The sequence below is a fragment of the Diorhabda carinulata genome, chromosome 7, assembly GCF_026250575.1.
Source record: "Diorhabda carinulata isolate Delta chromosome 7, icDioCari1.1, whole genome shotgun sequence".
Lineage (NCBI taxonomy): Eukaryota > Metazoa > Arthropoda > Insecta > Coleoptera > Chrysomelidae > Diorhabda > Diorhabda carinulata.
In genome coordinates this window covers 16,315,489-16,342,136 of record NC_079466.1, presented here as the reverse complement: position 1 = coordinate 16,342,136, position 26,648 = coordinate 16,315,489, and the positions used below count along the sequence as shown (strand labels likewise).

The 26,648-nt window shown below is 33.5% G+C and overlaps 1 protein-coding gene and 1 long non-coding RNA gene across 5 annotated transcripts; one reads left to right on the top strand and one right to left on the bottom strand.

Annotated features, from left to right (window-relative positions):
- On the top strand, nt 1-4,475 carry LOC130896497 (uncharacterized). Of its 4 annotated transcripts, XR_009059582.1 has the most exons (5): nt 17-525; nt 600-728; nt 786-1,576; nt 1,637-3,561; nt 3,631-4,475. It is a non-coding gene; the product is annotated as an uncharacterized LOC130896497 (long non-coding RNA). The 4 variants fall into 4 exon arrangements; XR_009059579.1 differs by having other exon boundaries at nt 24-525; nt 1,637-4,475; XR_009059581.1 differs by having other exon boundaries at nt 1-525; nt 600-3,561.
- An 11,956-nt stretch (nt 4,476-16,431) lies between these two features.
- Nucleotides 16,432-18,954, bottom strand: LOC130896493 (prosaposin-like). The gene is made up of 4 exons (XM_057804644.1): nt 18,821-18,954; nt 18,142-18,169; nt 17,462-17,549; nt 16,432-16,653 (listed from the first exon to the last, which is right to left on the bottom strand). The coding sequence occupies exons 1-4, from the start codon at nt 18,858-18,860 to the stop codon at nt 16,495-16,497; spliced, it is 315 nt and encodes a 104-aa protein (XP_057660627.1). The 5' UTR covers nt 18,861-18,954; the 3' UTR covers nt 16,432-16,494.
- Nucleotides 18,955-26,648: the final 7,694 nt, after the last annotated feature.

Here is a 26,648-nt window from a genome sequence, read left to right as displayed (position 1 = left end):
ATTTCCATTTATCTTTATTATCCATTATTATCATTTGCAATAACTGTTAGATACCCGCTTTCGTATTACATCGAATCTAAATTTAAATTTGCCTCTCCCATGAGAATAGATTTGAAACTATTCAGCTAGAATCCGAATTAAATATTCATTCAAATACGTGTGTGCATCAAAATTTCATGCTTCTACTAAAAATCAAATTCACCTTTTTAACCAAATATTCTTCCATAGTAATTCTGTGTATTATTAGAAGTTGATGTAAAACAGTCAGAGCGATAACAGTGAGTAACGGGTAACACCTAATAAATAATTGAATTCCAAATACTCCTTATAGTGGAGACATTGTGGCGAATTTGGTGTTCAATTTGAGAAATACAGTGAATAGGAATTGCAAGACAATGAAAGTGAAACAGAAATTGATTCAAACGGTGGATCCAGTAGATCAGAAGCTAGCCAAATATGCTCTGGAATGTTTTCACCAAGAGAAACAAGATGACGCTTTGTGTGTTTTATTGCTTTTTTATTGTTGTATGTATTAGCACGTTTATTATCTAGAATTACCACATAATAAAAAGCCAATGAAACATATATAAATTTTACAGTGATCGCTTCATAATATTGAAACATAGTCCCTAAGAAGTTGTCCAGAACCATTGAACTGCAAAAAAAAAGATGGAAACTCAGCAGGAGAGCATTATGTATGCAACACCGAACCTAGATCTGTACAACCTGTAAGTATAGATTCAAATAATCATTGTAATCACCTTAATAGTTATTTGTATGCCAAGGACTGAAAGTGCTACTTTGTTTGACGAGTCTGAGAATTGCGAGACGAGCGACGCGAGGCGAACAACAGACGAGTCCAACAAAGTAGTATTTCAGCCGCGGCGTACACAACATTTTTTAGACGACGCATTAAGAACGGCCGCATTGCTTTTTTCGGTGAAATCAGGTGGCGTGGATTCGAGTAACTCTTCATCGCTGATCATCATAATTGTTATTCATTAATTTAGACAAAACTTCGGATACAACAAATAATTTCAGAAAATTGAAAATTTAAGGTTATGCAAAATCATCGTGAAATGTGAAACTGTCAACTATCAACATTGAACTGGTTAGCGTCACAGTTTAGGAAGTTGAAGTTGTCTACTCCAGAGCGTCCCGAAAGTGTTTTGCAGTACGGAACTGTCACTTTCACTACATAGAACACTCAAAACGCAGCTTTCAGTTTTTAAATAGATACAGAACGAACAACTTTCAGATGGCGTCGTCTAAAAGAGTATTTTTAAACCCTCCGTTGCTCGCGCGGCATCTACAAGACACCGGGGAACCTTCTTTTTCTGGTACTGGTAGAAAGCAATTCAATAGAGACTTCTCCCACTCTACAGCTTCCAAATTTAGACTGAAGAATATTCAAAGCGATTGGTCATAGTTCATGTACACACGTTGAACGGTTGGGAGTTATAATTTGAAATCTAAGCCTCTTAGACGCTACGGGAGCGCTTCTGTTTCAAGACTGTCCAAATTTTTATTAAATATATTTTATTGTGATCTGATTGAGATTTGTGTTTTTACAAAGGTGAGTTTTACATATTGGATTTATAAACCTCTTGATAAAAAATATGTTGAGTTTTTGCAGAGGCTGGAATTGGAATCTGATTAAGAATGATCAGTCAGACAAACGATAGCAGTGAAGGCGGAGAAGACTACTTAGAGAAATAAAAAGAAAATACTGACACAGAATAGGAAGGTTCGAATGGAGATGAAGAGGAAAACCAAGATGATTTAGAATATCATGCCAAGTTTGTATTCGGAAGAGATGGAACAACTAAATGGAGGTTAGATACCCCTGCTTCGACACGTTCACATAACTTTGTTAGTCATTTACCTGGCTTTAAGGGCACAGGGAAGCTGGCACAGGCCGTTTCGACATGTTGGAGTATGTTTTTCACTGTAAATCACACTAATAAGTATATTTGTAGCAAAATAGGATCGTTAAGCAGAGAAAGAGATTGCAAAAATACAAATTTGGAGGAAATGGAAGCTTTTATAGGACTTTTGTACATGACAGGATTTCGTAGAAACAGCAGAATAAATACTGGAGATCTTTGGGCCACTAACGGTTCTGGTATAGAACTTTTTCGAATGACTATTCCACTCTCTTACAAAGTGTACGTTTTGACGATAAAGACGTCAGAAATAAGGAGAGAGTCATTGACAAAATTGCTCCTATTTGGCAAATATTTGAGTTCTTTTATGGTAAATTGTCAGAAAAGCTATTGCGTTGGTGAATATGTTACAATTGAAGCCTCGGCATTTCGAGGCAAATGTCCATTTCGTCAATATACACCATCCAAGTCGTCTAAGTATGGCATAAAGATCTTATCCGTGGGGGATGCAAGAACTTATTACACTTACAACTTGAAAATATACGTGGGGAGACAGCCTGATGGCCCTTACCAAGATGATGATAGTGCAAGCTCGACAACGAAAATATTGTGCTTACCAATTTTTGGTTCTGCGGAATGCCACCGATGATAACTCGTTTATCAGTTATGAACTAGTAACTGACCTCCAAAGAAATCACAGACTTAGTTATGTCGGAACCATAAGAAAAAATAAACGACAACTTCCACTGAACTTTGTGGCAGGACGTGGTCGAAATGAATATACATCAAAGTTCGCTTTTCAAGGAACTTCGACATTGGTTTCGTACATTCTAAAAAAGAATAAGAATGTTATTCTACTTTCTAGTACGCATCACGACTCGGACATAGACCCTTGCAACAGGATAAAGAGAAAGCCAGGTAACGTGTTATTCTACAACCAAACGAAATCGGGAGTTGACAAATTGTGTGCGATGTCTCTAAGAATACCAACCGTTGGCCCATGACAGTGTTAAATTTAGCAGGTATTACTAACATTATTAATGAGAGAAATAAAATCGACGGATCGAACAAAAGAAGACATTTTTTAAAAAAAGTAGCCTTGGACTTAAGAACTATATACAGCACAGGTCAAAAACAACTTGCTTGCCTAAAGATTTGCGAAAACGGACCATTGAAATAGCAGAAGAAGAATACAATACCAGTACCAGTAAAAGTGGCCTGCAGGCTACAATGACAAATCCTGAACCAAGGAACTCGGGAAATTCACGGAAGCGATGCTACATTTGTGAAAAGTAAAAAAATCGCATGACTCAATACAAATTCGTAGAGTGTAATAAGTTCATTTGCTTGGAACATGCAAAAAAATTTGCGGCGTTTGTGTTGAATAAATGTAACGTCGCTTCTTTTTGAGCATGTTATTTTAATTTCATAACTATTATTTATGACTTACTTTTTGGAAAGTTGTAGTCGTGAGCTTTACTAATAATTACTCACAAAAAAATATGCGTTTTCTAGGAATAACTGCAGTTTATTTTACTGATTCAGAATTTGAGTTCGAATGATCGTATGGATACAGAAACCTAGTACTATTTCACAGAAGTATATAGTATGGGAAACTACAAACTTCCATCATATGTAGAGTTTCTTATGGAAGATATCAAGTGACTACTAAAAAGTAAATTGCGAAATTGATATTAAATATTAATTAGCTATAGTTTTTCCTTACCTCTCTATTTTTTTCTAGTTTATTCATGATGTAGTACACCAATATTAAAGCCTGGTTTTGGCTGAACTTGGAAATTCCAGAACCGGCTTTGAATTTTCGAACATATATCCAACAAAGTTGTTGCATTTTTATTTAATTTTGAGTGAATGAAAAAATCTTATCAAACAAGGAACATCTATAATAAGATATTAATTTGAACAAATGTTATGAATTTTGACTATTTCAAATGTAATGATGAACTGTAGCGAATTACAATAACAATAAAACACAGTAACTAAAAACAAGTAGCATACATAAATAACAAATATAATATTTTTCTTATTTATTTATACTATTTCTATCGATAGGGTGAATTTATCCACTGTCTCTCACTTATTCAATTAATTTAATGGCAGTGATTCACAGAAATATAGCGAATTTTTGCCGTTAGTAACCATGGATGAAACGTGAGTCCATCACTTCACACTCGAAACAAAAGATTAATCAAAACATTGGACTGAAAGGGAGAACCAGTTCCAAAGAAGGCAAAGACCTTTTCATCTACAGACAAGATCATGACGTAGAGAAATCAAGCAAAAATGGCTGCATTCGACTAAGAAGAGAGTGTTGTTCCAACAAAAGAATGCCAGGTCACATATCTGTTATTGTAATGATCAAAATTAATTAATTGAAGTTTGAATTGCTACCTTATGTACCCTATTCGCCCGTTAAGCCCCCTCGGATTAATTTCTGTTCTCTGACTTGGGAAAATGGCTCAGTGGTCAAGGATTTGCCAGCTATAAAGAGAAGATATCGACAATCAATGACTATTCTGAGGAACTTGAAGATTCTTTTCATAAAAAGGTTATCGAAATTATTGAACATTACTGGGAAAAGAGAAAAGTGTATGGAGCTAAGAGAAGACTACGTATATTTTTTTTCCAAATAATTTTTGTCTTCTTTATTGTTCCTGGTACTTCTGGAACCATCCTCGTATCATTTAAAAATTAGCTTCACATTATCTCCAGAAAATTTCATGAAAAAATCTCAAATAAATAAATTTTCACAAGTAAAACAGACTATTGTTGAATTTTTTCATTTGTCTACTTTTTCCACGACAATGACACGTGTATCCATTGATAAAAACCGATAAATATTGCTAGGGCACCAGGTGCATCGTCGTTTCCATTAAACGTCTTTTTCAATTTATTTTTTCTGGAAAGAGATCTCATTGAATTTCTTTATTAAGTTTCGTATCTTCTCTTATCAAGTTTCAAATCCATTTCGCGTTGCAGATACATTTGGATATTTTCCTGATAGTTGGATTGTACACTACGAATTATCCTTGATAGACTGTAGCACTTGATGCAATATATTTGTATACATAGTGAACTCAATTCAATAAATTTTCACTTTTGGAAACTTATAAAAAAATTCTTACAAAATTTTTAACAAATTAGAGGAGAACTTCATCGATTTGGTAAATATACTTTAAAATTATTTACGTATCCGGAAATCAATAGGTCATTCACTGAGATACAGACTGTTTTGTTTTTCTCGAGCTGAGATTTATTTATATATTTGATCCGTTTCTCTTATTTTTTTCATCTATTGACTGTGATTTTCGCAACCAAGATCACAGCAATATGTCTAACCTCCCCTCACTACCAATGAACAATCCAAATATTCACTACCACCTTTATCATATGCTGCAGCTACCTCAGCAAAATCTCTACCGCCTTCTGTGCCCTCACTATATCTGGCCATCATTTTGTCTTCTATCCCCAACACTGTACTATTTGACTACATTAAAGCCACAGGTAGCATCTTCTCTCCTAAAAATGTCATTTTCGCACAGAATATTCATTTCTACCGACAAACTTGAATGCTTTTTCTGCAAACAGACTGGGCACACTGTTGATTCATGCCCCAACACTTTCATCCCTCAAGATCCTTTTCCCAAATAAAATGATCCGGTCAATCTCATCCCCTCTTCTTGTGCTGACCCTATTGTCACTACTAATACTTCAGTTATTCCTGTAGTATCCTCGGAGGACACCCTTTCTCATTTTCTTTCTCTAATTTCCTTAGCAAAAACCAGCGAAAAACGACCGCTTAAAGCTAAAACTGAATTTATTGTCAAGCAAAGTGAGAAATCTGCTTATCAAAGTTATACTTCATCCTTCACCCATAATACAGACCCCAGTCAAGTTTGGAAAAAAATTGCACAAATCCAAGGCAAAAAACCTAATATAAAAATTCCTTCTTTATTATCTAACGATCTGCTTATCACCGACAGCCAAAAAATCTCTGACACACTCGCACAATACTTTGAAGAAAATTTCAGCATCCATAATCCAGCATTAGATTTTCATAACTCACATATTCAGCCCTCCTCCACAATCCAGCTAAATCCTCTCGATATTGCGTCTGTCAATGCCCCTTTTAATTTAAACGAACTAAAATTCGCGCTATCGTCCTGCAAAAATTCTGCTGCCGGTCCTGATGATGTCCTGTATATATTTCTCAAAAAACTATACGATTCCTCCCTCTCCAAGCTCCTTGACATCTATAACATTATTTGGAATACTCATCAGTTCCCTGATGCATGGCGCAACTCTATAGAAGTTCGGTTCCTTGAAAAATACAAACTTATTTCCGACGCACAAACAAATATCTCCTCTGCATTAAATAACCATCAGGACGTCATTACAACTATTCTCGACATTGAAGGCGCTTTTGACTCTGTATCCAAAAATGCAATACTGAATAAACTCACTCAATACAATCTACATGGTGACATATTATCATTTATCCATAATTTCCTAACTGATATAATTTTCAGGGTTTCCGCAAAAGGTAAGCTCTCCCTTCCTCATCCACAAAATACTGGCATCCTCAAGGTTCTGTATTAAGCTCTACTTCATTCATACTCACAACTCTCTACATGCCAACTGCTCCAAAACGCAATAAATCTACTACAAGAGAGATCCCCTACCTAGGATTATCATGATCCATGCTGATAAAATTCTCTCGAAGAACATCTATTTACTCAACTCAAATTTTCTTTAATAACTCCTCTCTACCTACTGTGAATCAGTGCAAAATCCTTGGTATGACTTTTGATTCTTGACTCAACTGGAATCACCATATTCATGATGTAAAAAGCATTTGCCTTAAGAGGCTGAACAAAATTAAAACCGTCAGCCACCTTCGATGGGGCTCCAACGAAACTATACTGTTAAGAGTTTACAGAGCTCTCATACCCTCAAAGCTCGACTATGGTTGTTCTATATATATGTTCGCTTCCAAGTTTAAAACTGACTTATTAAACTCTGTACACAACACCGCTCTTCGCCTTCGCTCAAGCCCCGCCGCTAGTGTCAATGTTGAAGCTAATGAGCCACCTCTATCCCTAAGACGATAATCTCTCCTCCTGTCATATGCTGCTAAAGTATATTCCAATCCTTCTAATCCTGTCCATTCGCTACTTACCACCACTTACGTACCTACTAACTCACGAGCAATTGTAAATTCAATCCCTAAATTGCTCGCACCTCTACTCCAAAATACCAACCTCTCGTTGACCTTTCCACTTTCTTCTCCCTCTTGGATCAAAAATATTCCCATAGTAGATACCTCACTAACCATCTACAATAAAGACGAATCCCCTATCGTCCTTGTAGAGAAAGCATTCTTGGAAATTCTGCATAAGCATAAGAAGCTGAATTCGGTGTGGGTTGCACAGTCACTACAAACCACGAACTCATAAGTTCTTTCTGCTTACCCTCGACGTGTAATGCTTACACTGGTGAACTATACAGTATCCTTCAAGCTTTCAAATATATTTTTCCTCTCCATAAACATATAGTCATATGTACTGATTATCTTTCATCCATACAGTCAATCACAACCATATTCACCGACCATCCAATAGTCCAAAACATTCATGACATCTACCAAACTCTTATTGCTCTTGATATAACAGTCTCTCTCATCTGGCTTCCATCGCACATTGGAATTGCTGGAAACGAATGTGTAGATCGCCATGCCAAAGAAGCCACAAAGAATCATCCTGAAATCCCAGTTCAGCTGGCCAATGATCTAAAAATTAACGTCAAACACTTCATCAAAAAATTTTGGCGCAATACATGGAGCAAGAGTACTACAGCATTACATCACATTCACCCATCTACTTCTCACCTTTCCCTAAACTTTTTGAATAGGAGGGAAGCTGTGACAATAAGAAGACTTCGCATCAACCACACGAAACTTACTCACGGCTATTTGATGTCGTCCTGTCTGCCAAAGTTGTCAAGTTCCTGTGACTGTTAAGAACATCCTCACCGACTGCAGAGAATACTCTACCGCATATTGACAGTTTGATATGAAAATCAACCTCAAGGAGACACTTAACTGCTCGACGGAAATGAGGAAAATCGTGGAATTTCTTAAAGCCACCAAGCTGTATAAGAAAATATAATTAATTTATGTATTGTAATAGATTTTACAAGTCCTCTATTTAACTTATGTATCTTATGATTGTTTTTGTGTTTTGTGAGCCAATGACCAGCGCTGTCGAGGCACGTTAAACTGAAATAAAAAAAAAATTGTACGAAAAACCGTTCAAACCGATGCTTCTCTCCACGCAATGCGGTGATACCTGAATATCTTCTACGCAATCTTTCATATACTGATTTCACCGTGTGTTTTTCGTTCACAGATAACCAGCGCCTTTTTTCTTTTTCATTATCAGATGTACTATTGTTTCCTTGGGTTTCCATGGGTTTCCATTTTTTTCATCAGAACACAACGCAACTACCCAGCTGTGCGATTATGAAAATATTACCAGCGAGCTATCTGGTATTGCAGTCAGAATAACACTTCGAACACAGATAATACTCTCAATGTTCTTCATGTGGAACACCAATATGTCTCGATTGTGTTGATATGAATGAACACTTGATAATTACGCCGAGCGCTGTAGTAAACGGTAAATTTTGCAGCTCTGCGAGATAACTCTGTATATTTCAGACCTTAATAGATGTAAACGGCAAAACCGTCATTTGATGGGTGAATTTGTGTAGAGATAAATAAGTAAGTATTTAGGCACTCTCCTCTATATTTTCGGAACTAAATAATGAATCCTTGACAATCTTATTGAATTTATACTATAGCAGTGATATCTTCGTTTCAATTACATTTGAACACTGACTTTCGCGGATGAAAGTTCTTGATTAAAGATGATTAAAAAATAATTTAGATAAACTTTACCGTAAACTATATTTTGTATTAAATAAAGCCACGAATCAGCACAAACAATTACATACGAGGCAACAAGAATTTTTACCTATCGCGAAATTTCGTCTTCAAAGAATTACTGCCAGACGTTCCAGAAAACTCTTTTGTGTGGATGATAACGATGATGAAGTATGGTTGGATGAAAAAGATGTTGAAACAACTAATGTTCCTGATATTAACAACCTAAACGAGAAAGAAGTGCTGCTATGCCACTTATAAATAATTCAAAGGAGTGGAGTGGACTGATGTTCTTTGTTTCCTAATTACTTTATTTGATATAATCAATCGTTTTTTGTTTTTTTAATTGTTTGATTTGATATCAATATGTCTCATAAATGTGACGGGCAAAAAAATCATTAAACTTCTGTGACGTAATTTATAGATGGCCTCTTATTTTTCATTAGAGTTCTGGATTGATTGCGATTGTTAATATTTCTGGTTATTATAATTTACACTACTTAAATTGTAATGTAATCTCAGAATATCATTTTCGCTTCCTTATAAATGTTGTATCGACTCTAAGCTTTGTGAAAAACCATAGATAAGAAAATAATTCCTTAAATTATTTATCTGGGATACTAGCCAGAACGATAAGGATATCAAAAAAGTTGAGGTGCATTGCTGGTTGTTCACCATATGAAATAATAAAATATAGTTAACATGTACGATAGATATGTAACCAGCTTCACTTAAAACATATCAAATAATGATAGATACGAAATCATATAATATATATAATTAACGTAACGATAAAGTGTATTGATTGTTGAGTACTAAGTAGTATAAAGAACTATATTACTTTCTATCTGGAGAAAATTGGAGCAAGGATTTTATGAATTAATTATTTATTCTTCAGGAATATTATAGAAAGCAGTGCAAACAACAAACTATTTATATAATTGAGAAACTAGTATACGTGTTATGATTTATTTCAATTTTATTTAAAAAGAATCTCCCCCCTCGTCCCTTTGAATCAAGATGTTACTAAATTCACTTGAAAATAAGAGGCTCAAGACTCAAATCAAGACTAAAACATAAATGCGTAGCTACCACCAACAATCAATCAGGTCTAAGTGCTGTCCATGGTATAAAGAAAAAGAATAGTTACAATCAAATTAAATGAGTAGAATATTTGTTTATTTAACTTACAGTAAGCTACAGAGCGAGATTTGCCCATAAAAATGTCTAATACATTTTAAAGAACGTTGTAAAACGTAAGTCGATATTTCGAAAGATACAATAAAAAGTAAGCAATCTGAATCCAGTATTAAATAAAGAATTCTTATTAAAAAAATCACATGTTGAGTTTTTAACTGATTTCTGATTCTGTATACTTCTATATAGACATCTATTCTTTTTCTAGAAGGATTTTTTTAATTCTCTTAAAATAAGCTATATACCGAACTCTATCATCCCCTATATCATCCCTCTAGATATGATTTCTACATGTGAACAGACAAAAAGAAACTTACCACTTTTTACATTGGTTAAGACAAAAACCACAACAATCTTCGAGATTACATTCCTGATCATAACCAGTGATGTGCTCTGATCAATATCCAGAGACAGTGGTGTTTCACTATACGAAGGGAATTTGTGAATCTTCCAAGCTCCATAGTGTAATTGCTTAGTATTCTGAAAATACCATCTAACAATAGCTGTGCTGAATTATAATGAGTCATTTCTTTTTGATATTCCAATCAATAATCACAAATTGCCATATATTGAAATCAGAAAAAAATGGATATAGGGCAATCAAGATATCCTCAACATTTACTCTTCCCGTTGAAATTTTATATAATCTTGGTGATGTTATCAATCCATTGGTTCTTGAACATTTATCTTGGATATTTTTTACAGATTTGTGGAGCCTTGATAAATGATTGAGCAGTGAATGATCCCGGAAATTGCATGAACCTGGAATACTTCCACAAACTGCCTTACCCTAAGAGTGTTTGATTCTTCTCTTAAATATAAACTCATTGTAGCATGTCCCTTGAATTGTATAATCATACATATACAGTGTGTCTACTTAAGTTGGAATGGAAAACTTTTTTATTAGTGGTTTTATGAAAAAAAGTTATTCTTGATAAAACATTGTGCATGGTCAAAAAGCTGAAATTCAGAGATAAGATATCAATTTTTTGAAGCAGTATAAGAGGTTTGAATTTGAATTTTGTGCAAGAGTTAAGTATCTTTATATTTCACAATTTAGAAAAATGTTATGAAGTAAAGTTGTTTTGAATTAAAAGTTATATTCAAATATGTAATTACAGCCATTTATTATGAAAATTCGGGCTTTGAGATTATTTACCAATCATTCCGTATTAATCACTCTGGATGGATAAAATTTTTCTCTCTCACCTGTTAAAAATATAATAACCTCTCTATTTGTACAACTGTTTTTGAACAACTTGCAATGTACATACGTAATGAATGCATAATAATTATTCATTTCAGAAATTGAAAAATACATACAAAGAATATATATTAAACAGAAAAAAACAATTAAACTTTAATTCAATCTCTTACGGCTTCAACATATCCACTTTCTCTTTGTTAACATTAAATTGTTCTTTTGTCAAACTCTTGTATTACTTTCCGTACCATATTTGGAGTAATTTTTTGGCATTCTTCAGAAAGAAACTTCTCCAAATGGTCTGCATCATCAAATGGTCCTCGATGATAAACGTGCTGTTTTAAGTAACCCCATAAAACAGTCAAGCGGTGTCAAATCAGCAGACATAGAAGGCCAAAAAATATCTTAATACCTGTGAATAACCTACCCATTAAACATATTTTCAAGGAGTACTCTAACGTTTAATATAATATGGATGGAAGCACCGTCTTGTTGGAACCAAATTGTCATACGTTATTGTAATGGAATGTCGAGCAAAAATCACTTACTTGATTTTCTACTAGCTTTAAGTATTGTGCATTTGAGGAATGTCGGAAAAAAAGTCCAACTAATTTATTTTTGTACACACACATCAGAGCGCACAATTCAAAACGAATATTGTAATCCCTTGGTAGTAACGTGTGTACAAATTGCGGTTTGTATGCCTGATATTTATCACCTTTCAAAATATTTGCCAATGAATATTTACTTGCTGAAGTATTTTCGATTGCAACCCGTTTTCGGCGTTTATTCTTAAATTTATTTTTCATACTTCCACTAGCCTTAAATGTTTTCAATATTTTTGTAACTGTTGAATACCTAGTGTTTCTACGCGGATGTCTATTATTAAAAATATATGCGGCCTCTCTATGTGTTTTGTAATTGACTCCAACAATTAACACAAGTTCTAGTTTCTCTTCACATTCAGTAAATTTGCAATTTTTATTGTAATGTTATGAAAAACAACTCACTCTTACATTCACTGTTACATACTTAATCCTAGATTGTGTTAAATTTTACACCCCAGAATAATTAGTACGGAATAATTAGTAAATAGTCACGAAATCTGAATTTTTATAATAGATGGCTGTAACTGCATATTTGAATATAACTTTTAATTCAACACAACTTTCCTCTATCTATAACATTTTTCTGAATTGGAAAATATAAAGATACTTAATTTAACAAAATTCAAATTTTTTGACAAACCTTTTATACAGCTTCAAATACTTGATATCTGATAGCTGAATTTCAGCTGTTGGATCATGCACACTTTTTTATCAAGAATAACTTTTTTTCATAAAACCACTAAAAAAAAGCTTCCAATTTGTTTCCAACTTAAGTAGACACACTGTAGAGAAGCATCAAACACTCTAAGGGTTTGTGGAAGTATTCCTGGTTCATGCAATTTCCCGGATCATTCACTGCTCAATCATATATCAAGGCTCCACAAATCTGTAAAAAATATCCAAGATAAATGTTCAAGAACCAATGGATTGATAACATTACCAATCACCAGCATTCCCAAATATGCTGGACCTATCTTGTTTTGTGGCAATTACTGTATACCCCTCTTCTACTAGAGGGATTGGAAAAAGGTATATTCTTCGTTCAATTGGTACGGCCAATAGCATGGCAGCAGTGATTTTTGCTGGAGCTGAAAAGTGAATTTAAGCATCCGTTGGTACGACAAAAAGTGATGAAAACTATTAATTTTGATTGATTGATCTAAGGAATTGTGTAAGATCGAACACGAAGAAAAGAAAGTAAATTTGGATGAACTTTCCAAATGTTTCAAGATTATATGAAATTTCAATGGGAAGAGTAACACAGCTATTGTTATTTTAAGAAAACTAAGCAACTACACTATGGAGCTGGGAAGATTCATAAATTCCCTTCTTTTAGTGAAACACCATAAACTTTATCACTGTCTTTGGATATTGATCAGAGCACATCACTGGTTATGATCAGGAATGTAAGTTCGAATTTTTGAAGTGAGCAATAACTGAGTCTTACAATAATGGAATGATGTGATGTGAGTTCGGTTAGTTTAAGCACTTCCTTGTTATTTGGGTATATCTAGTTCTATGTGACCTGATAAGAATTGATAACGGGCAGTTTCATTGGTATTACTGTGAAAAATTCCATTTCCACAATGTTGTTTTGATTCCTTAAACAATTATTAATCATCATATGCATTTCATTCAAAATAATTTCTTGTCCCAAGCTAAGGTTATTATATTGCAATATAAAAAAGCTTTCCATGAAACATCATTTGAAATTAAAATTATTTAAGTCCTTATATAGTCGTATTGTTTATACTGTTTCATTTGCAAATATTAAAGTACGATGGTCTCAGAAGTACCTGGTCTAAGAAAAAAAATATATCTATTTTTCAATTAATTCTAACTTTTCCCAGAGTTTAATAAGTTTCATACTCTTCTTATAATAAGAATTGTAAAGCTCCTCGAAATAACAATCAAATGTCGACATTACATTGTATTAATTGTCTTAATGAAGCAACACTTCTTTTTTAGCCAAATGCGGCCGTTTTTGCTAGATTTCTTCGCTCAAACGTTGCAATAAGTTCGATTAATTCGCATAAACACTCGATTGGAGCATCCTCACGACGATGTTTTTGTTCCATTGTGTGCAATCGGTGTAGCCATCTTGAACAAAGCTTTCTCTTGTCCAAAATTTCAGTTAATATGCGATATACCGTACTTTTTGGAATGCCTACTAAGTCTGCTAGCTCGCCCACTTTCAGTCGACAAACATCCAGTACCGCTTTGGGGATTTTCTTCAATATTTCTGGAGTCATCACCTCATTTGGTCGACCACTGCAATGATAGTCTTCGCAGATAATATGCTCTCGTTTGCTACCCAATATTTCACTGCTTATAACGAAAGAGTAGTCTCGTCCAGAATAGAATCATTTTCAGTTTTTTTGGTTGTGCTATGGCCTTTCAAATAAAAGTATTGTATCTTGTACCGATATCCAATTTTCTCCATGTTTATAAATTCACTGAGACAAACAAATAATAAACAACGTGGCGTCCTCAAATTTGAAAGGTTTGCTCTGTAGATTATATACTTTCCAATGCAGTTGTATTTTTCAAGCAAAACTGCCATTTGTAAAGCAAGATATGGAAACAGAACGCTACTCCACACCATAGTTCTGATTTGTAGTTTCAGCCCTCTCATGTTTTATTAACACTATATATTTTTGTAACCATTAGTCTAAATTTGGTCAGTACTACCATCAATCGCCGCAAATACATATATACGATTATTGATTGCACCGACTTAAATATGAAAGTTTGGATAGTTCAATATCTATAGTCCAATCATGTAATAGCTGATGATCAGGTTTCAATGAAATTTGGCACAAGGATAGATCATCTCCTGGATAAATAAATAGGGTCCTTTTTATTCAAGAAATGTACGGTTACTTTTTGAATATCAAGAAACTGTATTTAGGACGTATCATCTAATAATTATTTTAATATTTAGATAGTTGGCTTCTTACTTCACTTTTTAATATATTGATACAAGATAACGCTTGCTCGCACGAATATTTAAGCACTCCAAATGCCAACTTCTTTACCTTAATGTAGCAATCTAGAAGACTATTCTATTCGTTGAATATAAGAGCCTCAGCTTGCGGCATTTCTTCCAGAGGCGCCCACTTCTGTTGCGTTACGTACATATATTTCTGGACCTCCAACTCTTCTAACATGCTTTTCCACTTTGTAAATTTCTCACTTCACATTACTTCTTAAATCGATCAATTGCATTTCTTGGGATCCAGTTTCAATTACAAATGGCTCAATGTAGATTTGGTTACTATTTGTGTAGAGAGTATTCACTCAAATATGTCAGCAAATTCATCATAAGTTTTGATAATTTGTGTCAACAGTTGAACTAGTTTTATCGAGGTATAACTAAATAATATACCGCTCTTAGTATCTTCTGCAAAAAGAATTAATATTTTTCTTCAAAACAAAACAATTTTTCTACCAAAACTTAGCTTCGATTTCCCTTTTCTTGCAATTTTAGATTCAGTTCATTTGATTTCGCCAAGATATCCACGATAAAGTAGCATTTATACAACCATTTGTTGCTCTTCAATTCAGGGTGATCTAAGCTTTTTCATTTATTCACCTTTGGATAGCCATCGCACTATATTTTGAACAATTAGGTCGAAATATTGAGACTATTTCTTCAAACTGGCGGTGTTGGAGTGCTTTTGACAAGATGCTTTTAACAATTCACTAATCATTTCACCATCACCAAATTCATAACCTCAACTATTTTGACCGGAAATTCTCCACATATTTTTTACATATTTCAGCTTCTAGGCTTTAAACATCCTAAATCAGGTAATATTTATAGCAAAGTGTATAGTAACATTGTTAGCCGAGGCCATGACAAATATTATTCGCTACGGAACTGAACTGAACGAAAAAATGTCGCCCACGATCCTTTGGTCCTAAAAGAAAATATTTACTTGCCATCTTTGCTCATCAAACTTGGCTCGATCAAGCAGTTTGTGAAAGCAATGGACAAGAAAGGTGACGCATTCCAATATCTGAAATCTAAATTTCCTCGTTTTTGTGGGCTCCAAGACTAGAAGACAACATTTCACAAGGTTTGTATGAAGTTTTTGAGTGACCAACAAAGTGATGATTATATAGCTCACGTCGAGGATTTGCTGTAAGCCTACAAGACCATGGAATGTAGCATGTGACTTGAAGTACGTAACCTTCACTCGCATCTGGACCACTTCCTTGAAAACTTAGGCAGGTTCAGATAAACACTGGGAACGGTTCCATCAAAACATCACTAAATAGAGGAAAGATTTTCAAGGAAGTGGAATGCAAGCATGTTGATGGGGTACTGCTGGTTTTTGAGACGAGACAGCTCTACCTCAATGTATTAAAGGCGAGCAAGCAAGAAATAATGGTATATATATTCAGCTCCCCCAAAAATATTGAATGATGGGTGATGAGAAAAAGATGGTAGTTATATTTGGATTCAGGACGTCATTATACATAAGGATCCCCAAACATAGCTTGATTGAATTTTTTTTGTATTGTAATCAATATCAAATTAGAATAGGCAATCAGAAAAAACAATAATGTAGATGTAATTTTTATTTGTACATAATTATATCAAATTATTCTTTTATGAAAATAAGTAAATCAACACAAATTCAAAGATTCACATATTTCTTCTGCTGATTGTGATTCAATAGCATCGTATATGTCTTCGACGTAGGGAAGAACATCATCGGTACATAAATCCTTCATTGTTCCTGGCAAAACATTACATAGAGCTTCGATCTGTTTTGTAACTTCTTCCTAAACGAAGTAAACATGTTGGAAAATCAGTATCGCAAAATTTTTTCAGAATTGTGTCTTAAGTACACCTGTTAGTCCCACAAAACGATTTCCTACAGCTTATAATTTATTTAAAATATTAGAATGTCTATAGACCAAGACGAGTCCATTTAAGATTGGATTCTGAAGTGAATACCTTTCAAGAAAAAATATTTCATCATATTTAGAAATATTTAAGGAGCCTTTGTTTCGGACTTGCCATTACTAATGGAATTATAGTCTTGTATATATTTTTGTTAGAAGTCGACGAATAATTCAAGAGAAATTTGAACTTTTATAATAAAAAATGGAGGTAACGGAGTATTATGTACAGACATTATAAGTAACTATATAATGAAATTTTAAACATACAGAAATTTCTGTTACTATCAATTAAGAAGACTTGGAGAAATTATAAAAACAATAAAATTATCAAATATTATAGCCCGATGAGAATTAATCTCGTCCAAGTATAATTATCTGTTCTAAATAAAGACTATGGAGATCCGGGATTCAGAATTATAGAGATATAACTCAATAAAACTGTTTGTCGATCATTGTATAATTAGTAGAGAGAAATATTGGAAGTGTAAAAAATAAGTAGCAAGGATCTATACAAAGCGACAGACGAAAACCAAAAAAGAAGAATTTAATGGTAGTTGCAACACATAGTGGAAATAAGGCAATATAAAAAACATATTTTGTTGTAATGCTAAAATGATACCTTGAGGCTTATCGGGCTTGCTATTATCAAGTCAACAAATGCTGCTCATATTTTCATTTTACTTACTTCAGTTATATCTTCTTCTGCTAATTCTTTGACGTAAGAAGCAACGGTTTCACATACATTGCAGACCAAACCTCCTTTGTTCTTGATCCTATAATATAATAATGAAACCGATCTTAATAGTATAAATAAAGTATAAAAATCGTTGTTTATTTTAAATTAAAAAATAACTGTTGTTCAATGTGAGATAATGTAATTGAAACAGCTCAAAACTATTGATAAAAATAACTTATGTGGACAAATTAATTAGATTCATCAATTACTTAGACGAAATACTCCATATACGTACGTAAAGAAATTATACTGTGCTTTGATATAAGATAGTTATGTATCTGTAAAGCTGAAACGACTCTTGAAGAAAATAAAGTAATAGTGTTTAAAGTTTCAATAATTTAGACTAATCCTAAACAGAATTTCAGTCTTAAGATATTCAGTATTATCAAGAAACCTATTTTCCCATAGCGTGAGTTTTTATAGAAGTGATTTTTTGTGGCAAAAATGACACAGAGTAAATGAGGTGAGTTATTTGTAATCAAATAGATCCTTATAGTAATTTCTGTATTGATAAGAGTGTCATATAATTCAAACATATCATATTTCACATGGTATTACCAACATATAATCAACAGAGGGTTAAAAAGATTAAGAGGAAATGGATAACGTTACTAATATATGTTACTTACTTGGGGTGTGCAGCTTGGATGGAAAGTCCTGGAAAAAGGAAAAAATATTGTTAAGAAAGTTAATTCTTACTCAAAGTATACTCAAAATTAAAAAAACAAACTCACAAACAACTTAAATAGTACCCTACAAATATTAAAAATGGAATATTAATCTCATTTGTCCTTGAAAAGATGCAAGAAAATTGGAAATTGACAACGCCATACCCTTCGACCAATTCTTTCAAGTTATCAAACTTTTCTCACCCTATTGTCTAATTATTTGAAAAATCTTGTCAAAACAATTCCTGACGAAAATATATTTACATCATTATATGTAGATTCTTTTCAGAAAAATACTCAATTGTGAAAGATATATCAATTTAAAAATGGGCCAAAATTGAAGAATACACAGATCTACCTTAAAACGAATTAATACAATTTAAAACTCTAAATATACATTGATGTTTGCGCTATAAGAGCTCCAATATCAAATATTATGACACAATTAGTAATGGAAGATCTTCGGAAACTGTTTCAATCAAACTTAATATAAATTTTTTATTTTTTTTTTCAGTTATGCGCTAAGGTTTTTGTTTTGTTTCTAGTCTCCAGTCTTTCCTAAATCGATACACTCGATAAAAACTAAGTGATAAATAATAATTATAAAAAACAGAAATTATTCGAATAAATTTCCACTTACCAACACAAGCGAAAAGAACTAGTGCAAAAAAGAATTTCATGTTGTATAAAGTGAAGTTCTGAAAACTGGATACTTTTTGGATACGATTGTGCTTGATTGCTTGAAAATATTGTTTGGAACTTGGTTTATATAGTCTTGATTATCCGAAAAAGTAATTATTGTTTTTTAGCCACTTGAAAATTACATGAGATAATATTCATAGTATTTGAAATTCAAGTGGTTTGAAGTGGATCAATCTACAATTCATCATGTGATTTGTGTTAATAGGGACATGACGGAATAGTTTACGAAATTCGCCACGAGCTCAAGCATAATTGTTTAAAGAATCAAATGCTATACGCATGGAAAAAATAATGGTGTGAGGACAGAAAATCCGTATATTTTTGACAGCTTAGCAAGTAAAGTAGGAGTTGACTGAGACTATTATTAATTGTTTCGCATACATTCATAGTTGTCGAATGTCCCAATACAAACATTGCGTTCGACGTTAGATTTCCAGCAAGAAAAATCTAAATAAAAAACGAACTATGGAAAATAGTTGCAAATATCTCAGGAAATCGTTTACGGTAATCACTTTGTAAAAATGGGAATAGCCAGACAAACAATTTACGATAACTGTCGGCGTGTTGAAACATATAATTCGATTAGAATAAAGTCAGAATCGGACAGAAAAGCAAAAAAATAATGTCAAAAAAGACGAAAGAAGTTTTGGTTATAGGTGCTCACGGAAAACAGTTCGCGACAATTTCTCAATAAATTCAAAATCAGTGAGAAATATTCGTATGTAAGCAACATTCTAGAGGTACAATATTTCTGAGAAGCAACAAATAGAACAAAAATCAAAACTTGTTATTTGAAAAATAACAAGATTGCGGCATTCTTAAACTACAAACTAAAAAAACAAAAAACAGAATAATTCTCAAAATATCACTCAAAATGTCACTATAATCATCAATATCCCAGAATATAATGAGTGGCCGGTTATTTTGATTTAAAACAACCTATACCTCAGCAACTTAGCCCTGTGAGGGTTCGTATTCCTATATCAAAACGAATCATTTATTTGCTCTCTGTGGTAGAGCGTGGTAGGTCGAATAGAGAAACACCCTGTATGATGGAATCTTCAGATATATCTATGATGATTGTCTGAAAAGTTTTCGACCTCGACCTGAAGATGTCAGGAATTATTAATATGAGACTTCAGCCATTCTGGACGCTTAAGGCGTGTTTTCATGCAGCAAATAATTCGCTGCAAATAACTAGCAAATGTCATCTGTCATCTAACATTTGTTAACATATTAAAAAATAGTGATTGTTGATGTAACGGTTATAATTTCTTAAGATAAAATAATCAACAAATCTATCATAACTGTTTATATTTCAAACAATTGTTCATGATTATTATGAATTATGGAGAAAAAAAATTGACAGCAATCTCCACATATTTACATTTTGAGAAAAGACTAGTGAAAAAATGTATGCTGGTATGCTATTGCCCCAATTTTTCGATGTTGCTACAGTATTACCTTCTCTGGTATCAGAAAGGTATTTAAGTTCAGATTAGGTAGAGCTAGAGGAAAGATATATAATTCTTTTGGTATTCTGGTTTCTAAGTAGAAACTTTTTAGAAAAACAATTAATATATCTGTTAAAAATACTATGTTCGTTGTTCAAACATCGTGAGTTGATCGTGCTGATAGTGATGTATTTTGAACAGGCTTTTAAAGAACTGACTCGAACCAATACAAATAATACAATGCATTTAATGATGTATCTAGTATTGGAAGCAATACAAGTAAAAAAAAGTATTAAAAATAAGAGAAGCTTTAACAAATTATTGTTATAAACAAGCTCGCGAAAAGGGTCTTTAAGCCGGATCTGTCTAGCTAGAATGAAATTTTGAAATTCGGCGAATACGCGCGGCCCTTTTCATCTGTTTTTATAAATGGGGGACGCGCCTTTGTTGAACTTTTTATTATAGAACGCGACTTATTACTGTATTTCTAGGAAAGTCTATTTACTTATTTCTGCCTGTCTTCCGTAGTTCAATTCAGTTTTATATAAATTTTCAATATTTCGAGACTTTATAGCAATATTTGTATTACGTGCTAATTTATTTAGCAAATTGCTGGCAAGTCTTTTACGAGGGTTCTCTGAGAAGTTTTCGAACTCAAACTGAATATGTTAGCACTTATCAATATAATTGAATATTTTTCTTATTTACGAGTATTTATACGTTTTCTATTCATCGGAAGGATTATTAGACACTGCCTCTTACTTTCTTAATTTATTCAATTACTATACACTACTCTTTGGAGTTGTTAGCAAGAAATTAATAAATCATCTTCTGGTCCAGTATGTGATGTCGACGAGAAAGATAAGCCTTGTTAGATTCGAGTAAGGGGGAGAGCTGTAAATTCTAAGAGGTATATTAACAAATGCTTGACTGAATTCATAATTGGTCACCTTATAAAAACATACTTACCCCCTGATTTACCTCTGGCTCGTCCAATTGAAGAGGATTGGACACTTTTATTTGGCAAAGTGTATCATGCTGGATGGCAAATCAAAGATTTCAGAAAAATGAGAAAAATATATGTTGAGGAGAACGGGCCCACAAAAATATACCGTCATAGATTTCGTGGGAAAACTATTGAGACATATTCTAATGCAACCAAACGACTTCAATGTCGAGTCGTTTACCATTTCTAACGACATAAATAATGAAGCTGCGAACTATACTGAAAAATATGGAGATGAAGAAAGCTGGTTTGTCAAAATTATCGTTTCCAATTATCAATCAATCTAAATTTTGAGTCATCTGGAAGTTCCAGGGTTTTAATATTTCTGGAAATATGAGCAGTACCCAAAAATCCTATATAATATTTACGGTGAGGGGATAAACAATTAGCCAAAGTAAACGCTGCAGAGGTTCATTGTCCTAATAGAAAAGTACTTGCTTTTTCTTCAGATACGGTCGCTTTTTTGCAATTTCTTTCTTCGCTTCAAGAAGTGATGATGCGTAATATTCTCCTGTTCTTGTTCTTGTTCTTGTGTTTTCATGGTAGTAGATGAACACCAACCTATGTCTATTCCAAAACCGGTCGCCATCTCTTTTCTATCTTACTTTTCCTTGAACCGTTATTTTTGGAAAATGTTCATTTGAATGCACTTTTGGTCCAAAGTGAGCAAACGCAACATACAACACGCGGACATCCTATGCATGCATGATTTTTCAGTTAGTATATGACAAGTGCGATTTTTGACATCTTGACAGAATCTTCTATCTCTTTATCCTCAATTATACATATATCTTATATAATTTTGAAAACTTTTCTTATGATATCACTGGTTGCCACAGTTTTTGGCAGTCCGTAATTCTCGATATTAGTCCAGCTGACACGGCTACGTTCGAATAAAGCTGCTGACATAAATTTTACCGTCGTGACTGATGAAGCGAGTGTTTTACTTCTCTCTCATTTGTATAGGTATATAACCTTTTCAAAATAAATACCCAACAATAGCCCGTTACTCAATTTTATCGATTTTCTGTGAAATCTTTAGTACGACTCACTCATACTATGCTCTAATAGTAATTGAGCGTTAAAACTGACTGAAATTTGAGTGATAATATCTGAACTGATGCGCAGCTTATTGTAAAAAAACCCGTCTCCGCCCTAGAACTGGTCCCGCCTATATGTAGTGGAATTCTCAAATTCGGTGGATGCGTGACACCTTTGGAAATACCCGGAACCTCTTTTATGTTTGTTTTGTATAAGTTTACATTATAGCAGGTGGTTTATTCCCATTGTATATTTTGTTTTCTTATCAAGAAGGCCATAAATGCGTCGCTGCGCTATTTTGTAACCTGCACCTGTAACGAAGAGGTTATGTTTGTTCCAAAATGTCAGATTTACATGAAAATACTTTGCAAAGTGATCAGTTTTATCACAAAATAAATGTGCTGTTTGGCGGTAAACGTACTGACAACTGTTTTTTCTTAGCACAACAACGATACGGTGAATTGATATGTGAAGTACTTCAAGCAGAAAACGAGAGTAAAAAATCTGCATTTGACTATCGAATAATGGAACGATTTGACGTTTTCAAAAATGAAGATGAAAAAAAATTGATTATTCCGTTGTAACCAGGCCAGAACAATATAATATATTATGTAAGCTTTGATGAAATTTATGACATACTTCACAAAGTTCACTTATTCATAATGATGATCTATTCGGGCCTTTGTCGGTCTTGTGAAATGAAAAAAAGTACACCTGAAAAAGAGCTTGTGGTGCGATGTATTAGTAGATATCAGGTCGATTTAATCGACATGCAATCTTGACTTGATGCATAATTCAAGTTTATAATGGTTTATCAAGACCACATAACAAAATTTGTTCATTTGAGGGTGTTAAAAACTGAAACAGCTTCAGAGGTAGTGCAGAATTTGTTAGATATTTTTTTTACTTTGTAGAGCTCCAAGTATTCTCCAATACGATAACGGCCGAGAATTCGCAAAAAAAGTTATTACTGAACTTTGTTCGATGTGGTGTGATGTCAAAATAGTCCAAGGTAAACCTAGGCATAGTCAAAGCGAAAGATCTATAGAAAGGGCCAATCAGAATATTCAAAACATGTTGACTGCTTGCATGCAAACGAATAATACTGTAAAATGGTCGGAAGGATCATGGTGTAATAGAGACAAGGTGTGCTCTTGCGCACGACCACTGAAAAAAACTTCCAAAAGGCCGCCACATTAGAAATACAGCAAATCACAAGACTGCGCGAATTTAAATGCTGGATGTTATGATGATGCAATTACATTTATTTATTGTTTGTTTGTTTTTTTTTTTCATGTCAATTAATATTTTATTTAAGAAAATATAAAATTTGAGTTTGAACTTAGGTATTCTCGAGTCGTAGCAGTTCTCACAGATGAGGCCTTCATTAAACTGATTACCTACAGTACGGCAATAATCCGTAGGAGGAGCATCAGCAAAGTACTTTATATTCATTGTTCTGAATCACCAACTTGGTATTGATGTTAGCTTAGAAGCATTTGTTTTGTTTAGAGATTGCTTTTTAAGCCAAAATATCTTAGTTATGGTGAGTTTGGCCAATTGAACTGATTATAATTATAATTTAAATGTGAAATATTTTCATTTTATGTATCATTTTGTAAATTTTCAATTCCAATCGACTGTTGCTTCGATTTCTTCTCAAGAGTTTATTTGCGAATGATTTACTATAAAAAGTTTCTTATCATCTAAATTGTAATAAACATTGAAATATTCTGTATTACTTAACAATCGAATTTGTTATCTATATTGTTGTACTTGTAAATATAATGGAATTTTTTCCAGGATACGACCTTGATTATAGGTGATAGATGGAAAAAAATGTTTTCAAATAAACAATAGCTTCGATATCTAATCGAATTAAATATTTGGTAAATTGTACTCTGGATTTTACTAATGAATATCAATCATATTTAGTTTGTATTTATGATCTTATGATATAGATACTCGTATTGACATATATTTGATAAATTTTTGATACTTGTTCTAATGTAAGAATACAGGTTTTTTCCACGAGTAGCAGTAGGTTTAATAATACATTTGAAGGAAGCATCAAATTAGAAGTTCCCGTTAAATTAAATCGCGCTTTTTATAATTGATGTTCAGCCTATATGTTCATTCAATTTGAACTTTAGGTTAAAATCAGAAGTGTTTCATTTTAGCACATTGAATTCCCTTTAGCAGAAAATGTCAAATGCAAACATAGACTATACTGGACCCAACTGACCCTGACGTCTCTTCAATAAGTTTTAAAAGGTTCAAGTTCAACTCATGCAAAGACGAAAAATATATCGACATAGAAAAAACTGTGGCCACCACGCCAAGTTACCTTGCATTCAAAAATACTTAGTACAGGTATACATTTCTACTAACACACTAATTGGGTGTATGCGACTTCGATTGCATCTTTCTCGTGATTACATTATTGAAACTAAATCTAGCTGGTATATACCGGAAGATTGATAAATATACATCAAATCCAAATTGGAAGACATCGTGACGACGAATGAATGGTAGCAGGGTGATTGTGTCTCGAACGATTCCCCTGGGGCACTGTGTCACACCTCCACTGTATTCAGATCTTATTCCGACATAAGAGGCTCTGCTGGAATAGACCAACCTTTTCCTAGCTACTCCCTACAATAATGGAGACGGTAAAAAATAAAAAAAGGAAAAAAACAGCGGAAACACACCGCAAAAATAGAGAAACCCTCCACCTCTTAAGTGAGAATACCTCACGAGAGAGGGAACAGGGAGGAGAGAGATCCCCTTTTTCTACGAAAAAAGAGAAGAACTTGCTGGAACCTAAGCAACCAGGAGGCAGAGATGACCCTCTAGGGCGTGGACTCAACGGGGCGGGTTACCGATGGGCAATGCATCAACCTATGTAGGAACAATCTACGAATACTAACAGGAGCTCTTTTTCTCGAAGTGTGAAACACATAGAAACTTCAGAGCACTACACTCAAGAGATTATGAAATAGAAGACGAAGATCTCTGCCATTTAGAGCTATCTCACATTCTAGACTCATTAGACACCAGTTTCGCAGCTAGAAAGGGAGACATAATAGATCGTTTGGGTCGCAGTGTATACGAAACCCCAAATCCATACATACAAACTAGTTTTGGATCAATCGCAACTGTTTTAACGATCAGGTTATTTTCCTGCAGTCTTCGTCTTTGTCTATTGACTCATAATCACTCCTCGTACCTCACGGAGCTGTCGTTACACTTGAACGGCATAAAGAACGATTTCTTAATGCTGTAGATACAATTAAGCGGTTGTGAATCGCCTTCTGTCTGTTCCGGGTCGCCTATGTCATATCCAATTGTCTAGCAATAACTTGCTGATCAAGTTCATTTTATATTAAAGTAATAGCTTTGGCGGCGTTTTGTGATGTAGTGTGCATGAAACCAACACCCTTGAACACTTTCGAGATTATAAGGAACGAATAATAAGAAAATTTCGGCTGCAAAGGCAATATTTTCAATATTTCACAAATTTGTTTGTTTTGGTACAATCACCACATAAACATGTTTCATTAGTTTACCGATTGCCAGGTATATAAACGACAATCCTTGCTGATAAATTCATACTCACATTAAAGTATATTGAATATATTGAACATATTTCTTTTTTTTGATCTGATAAATGATTTCAAAAAAATATATGTATAAGTCAGAAATTTACCTATTTCTATGCAAGCAAGTTTATATTGGATGCGTCTTCCAATAAACTTTAATATTTGCGTAAACAACTTAACTAATATACAACTCAATATCGAGAAAGTTTCTCATTCCCGTTACTGTTACTGGTTTCCAAAATGAAAGCCGGCATCTGAAGTTTAGTCCACTTTTATTTACCTGTTGAACATTTTGATTGATTTCTAAAACCATTGTCTTTGATAAATCTTGTGTTACTAACTGTGAATAAGCATTCAACGTAAAATTGCTAGCAGTCAAATTAGAGTTGAGACCTGCATTTTCTACGATCGCAAATGTTTGTTGATAATCAACTTTTATATTTTTCTCATCATTTGCAATACAGTTTCAATTACAAACCATTCAATATACTCGTAATGCATAATATAGGAACTCTTTTGCATCTTAAGTGCACTTTGAGTAAAAAATAATTCAATTTATAATAATTGAAGTAATAACTAAATTCAAATGTTGTAAATTATGTTTTATCTTGACGTATGGGATAAATGGGTTTATGATATATTGAAAACTATTTAAAAGAAGAT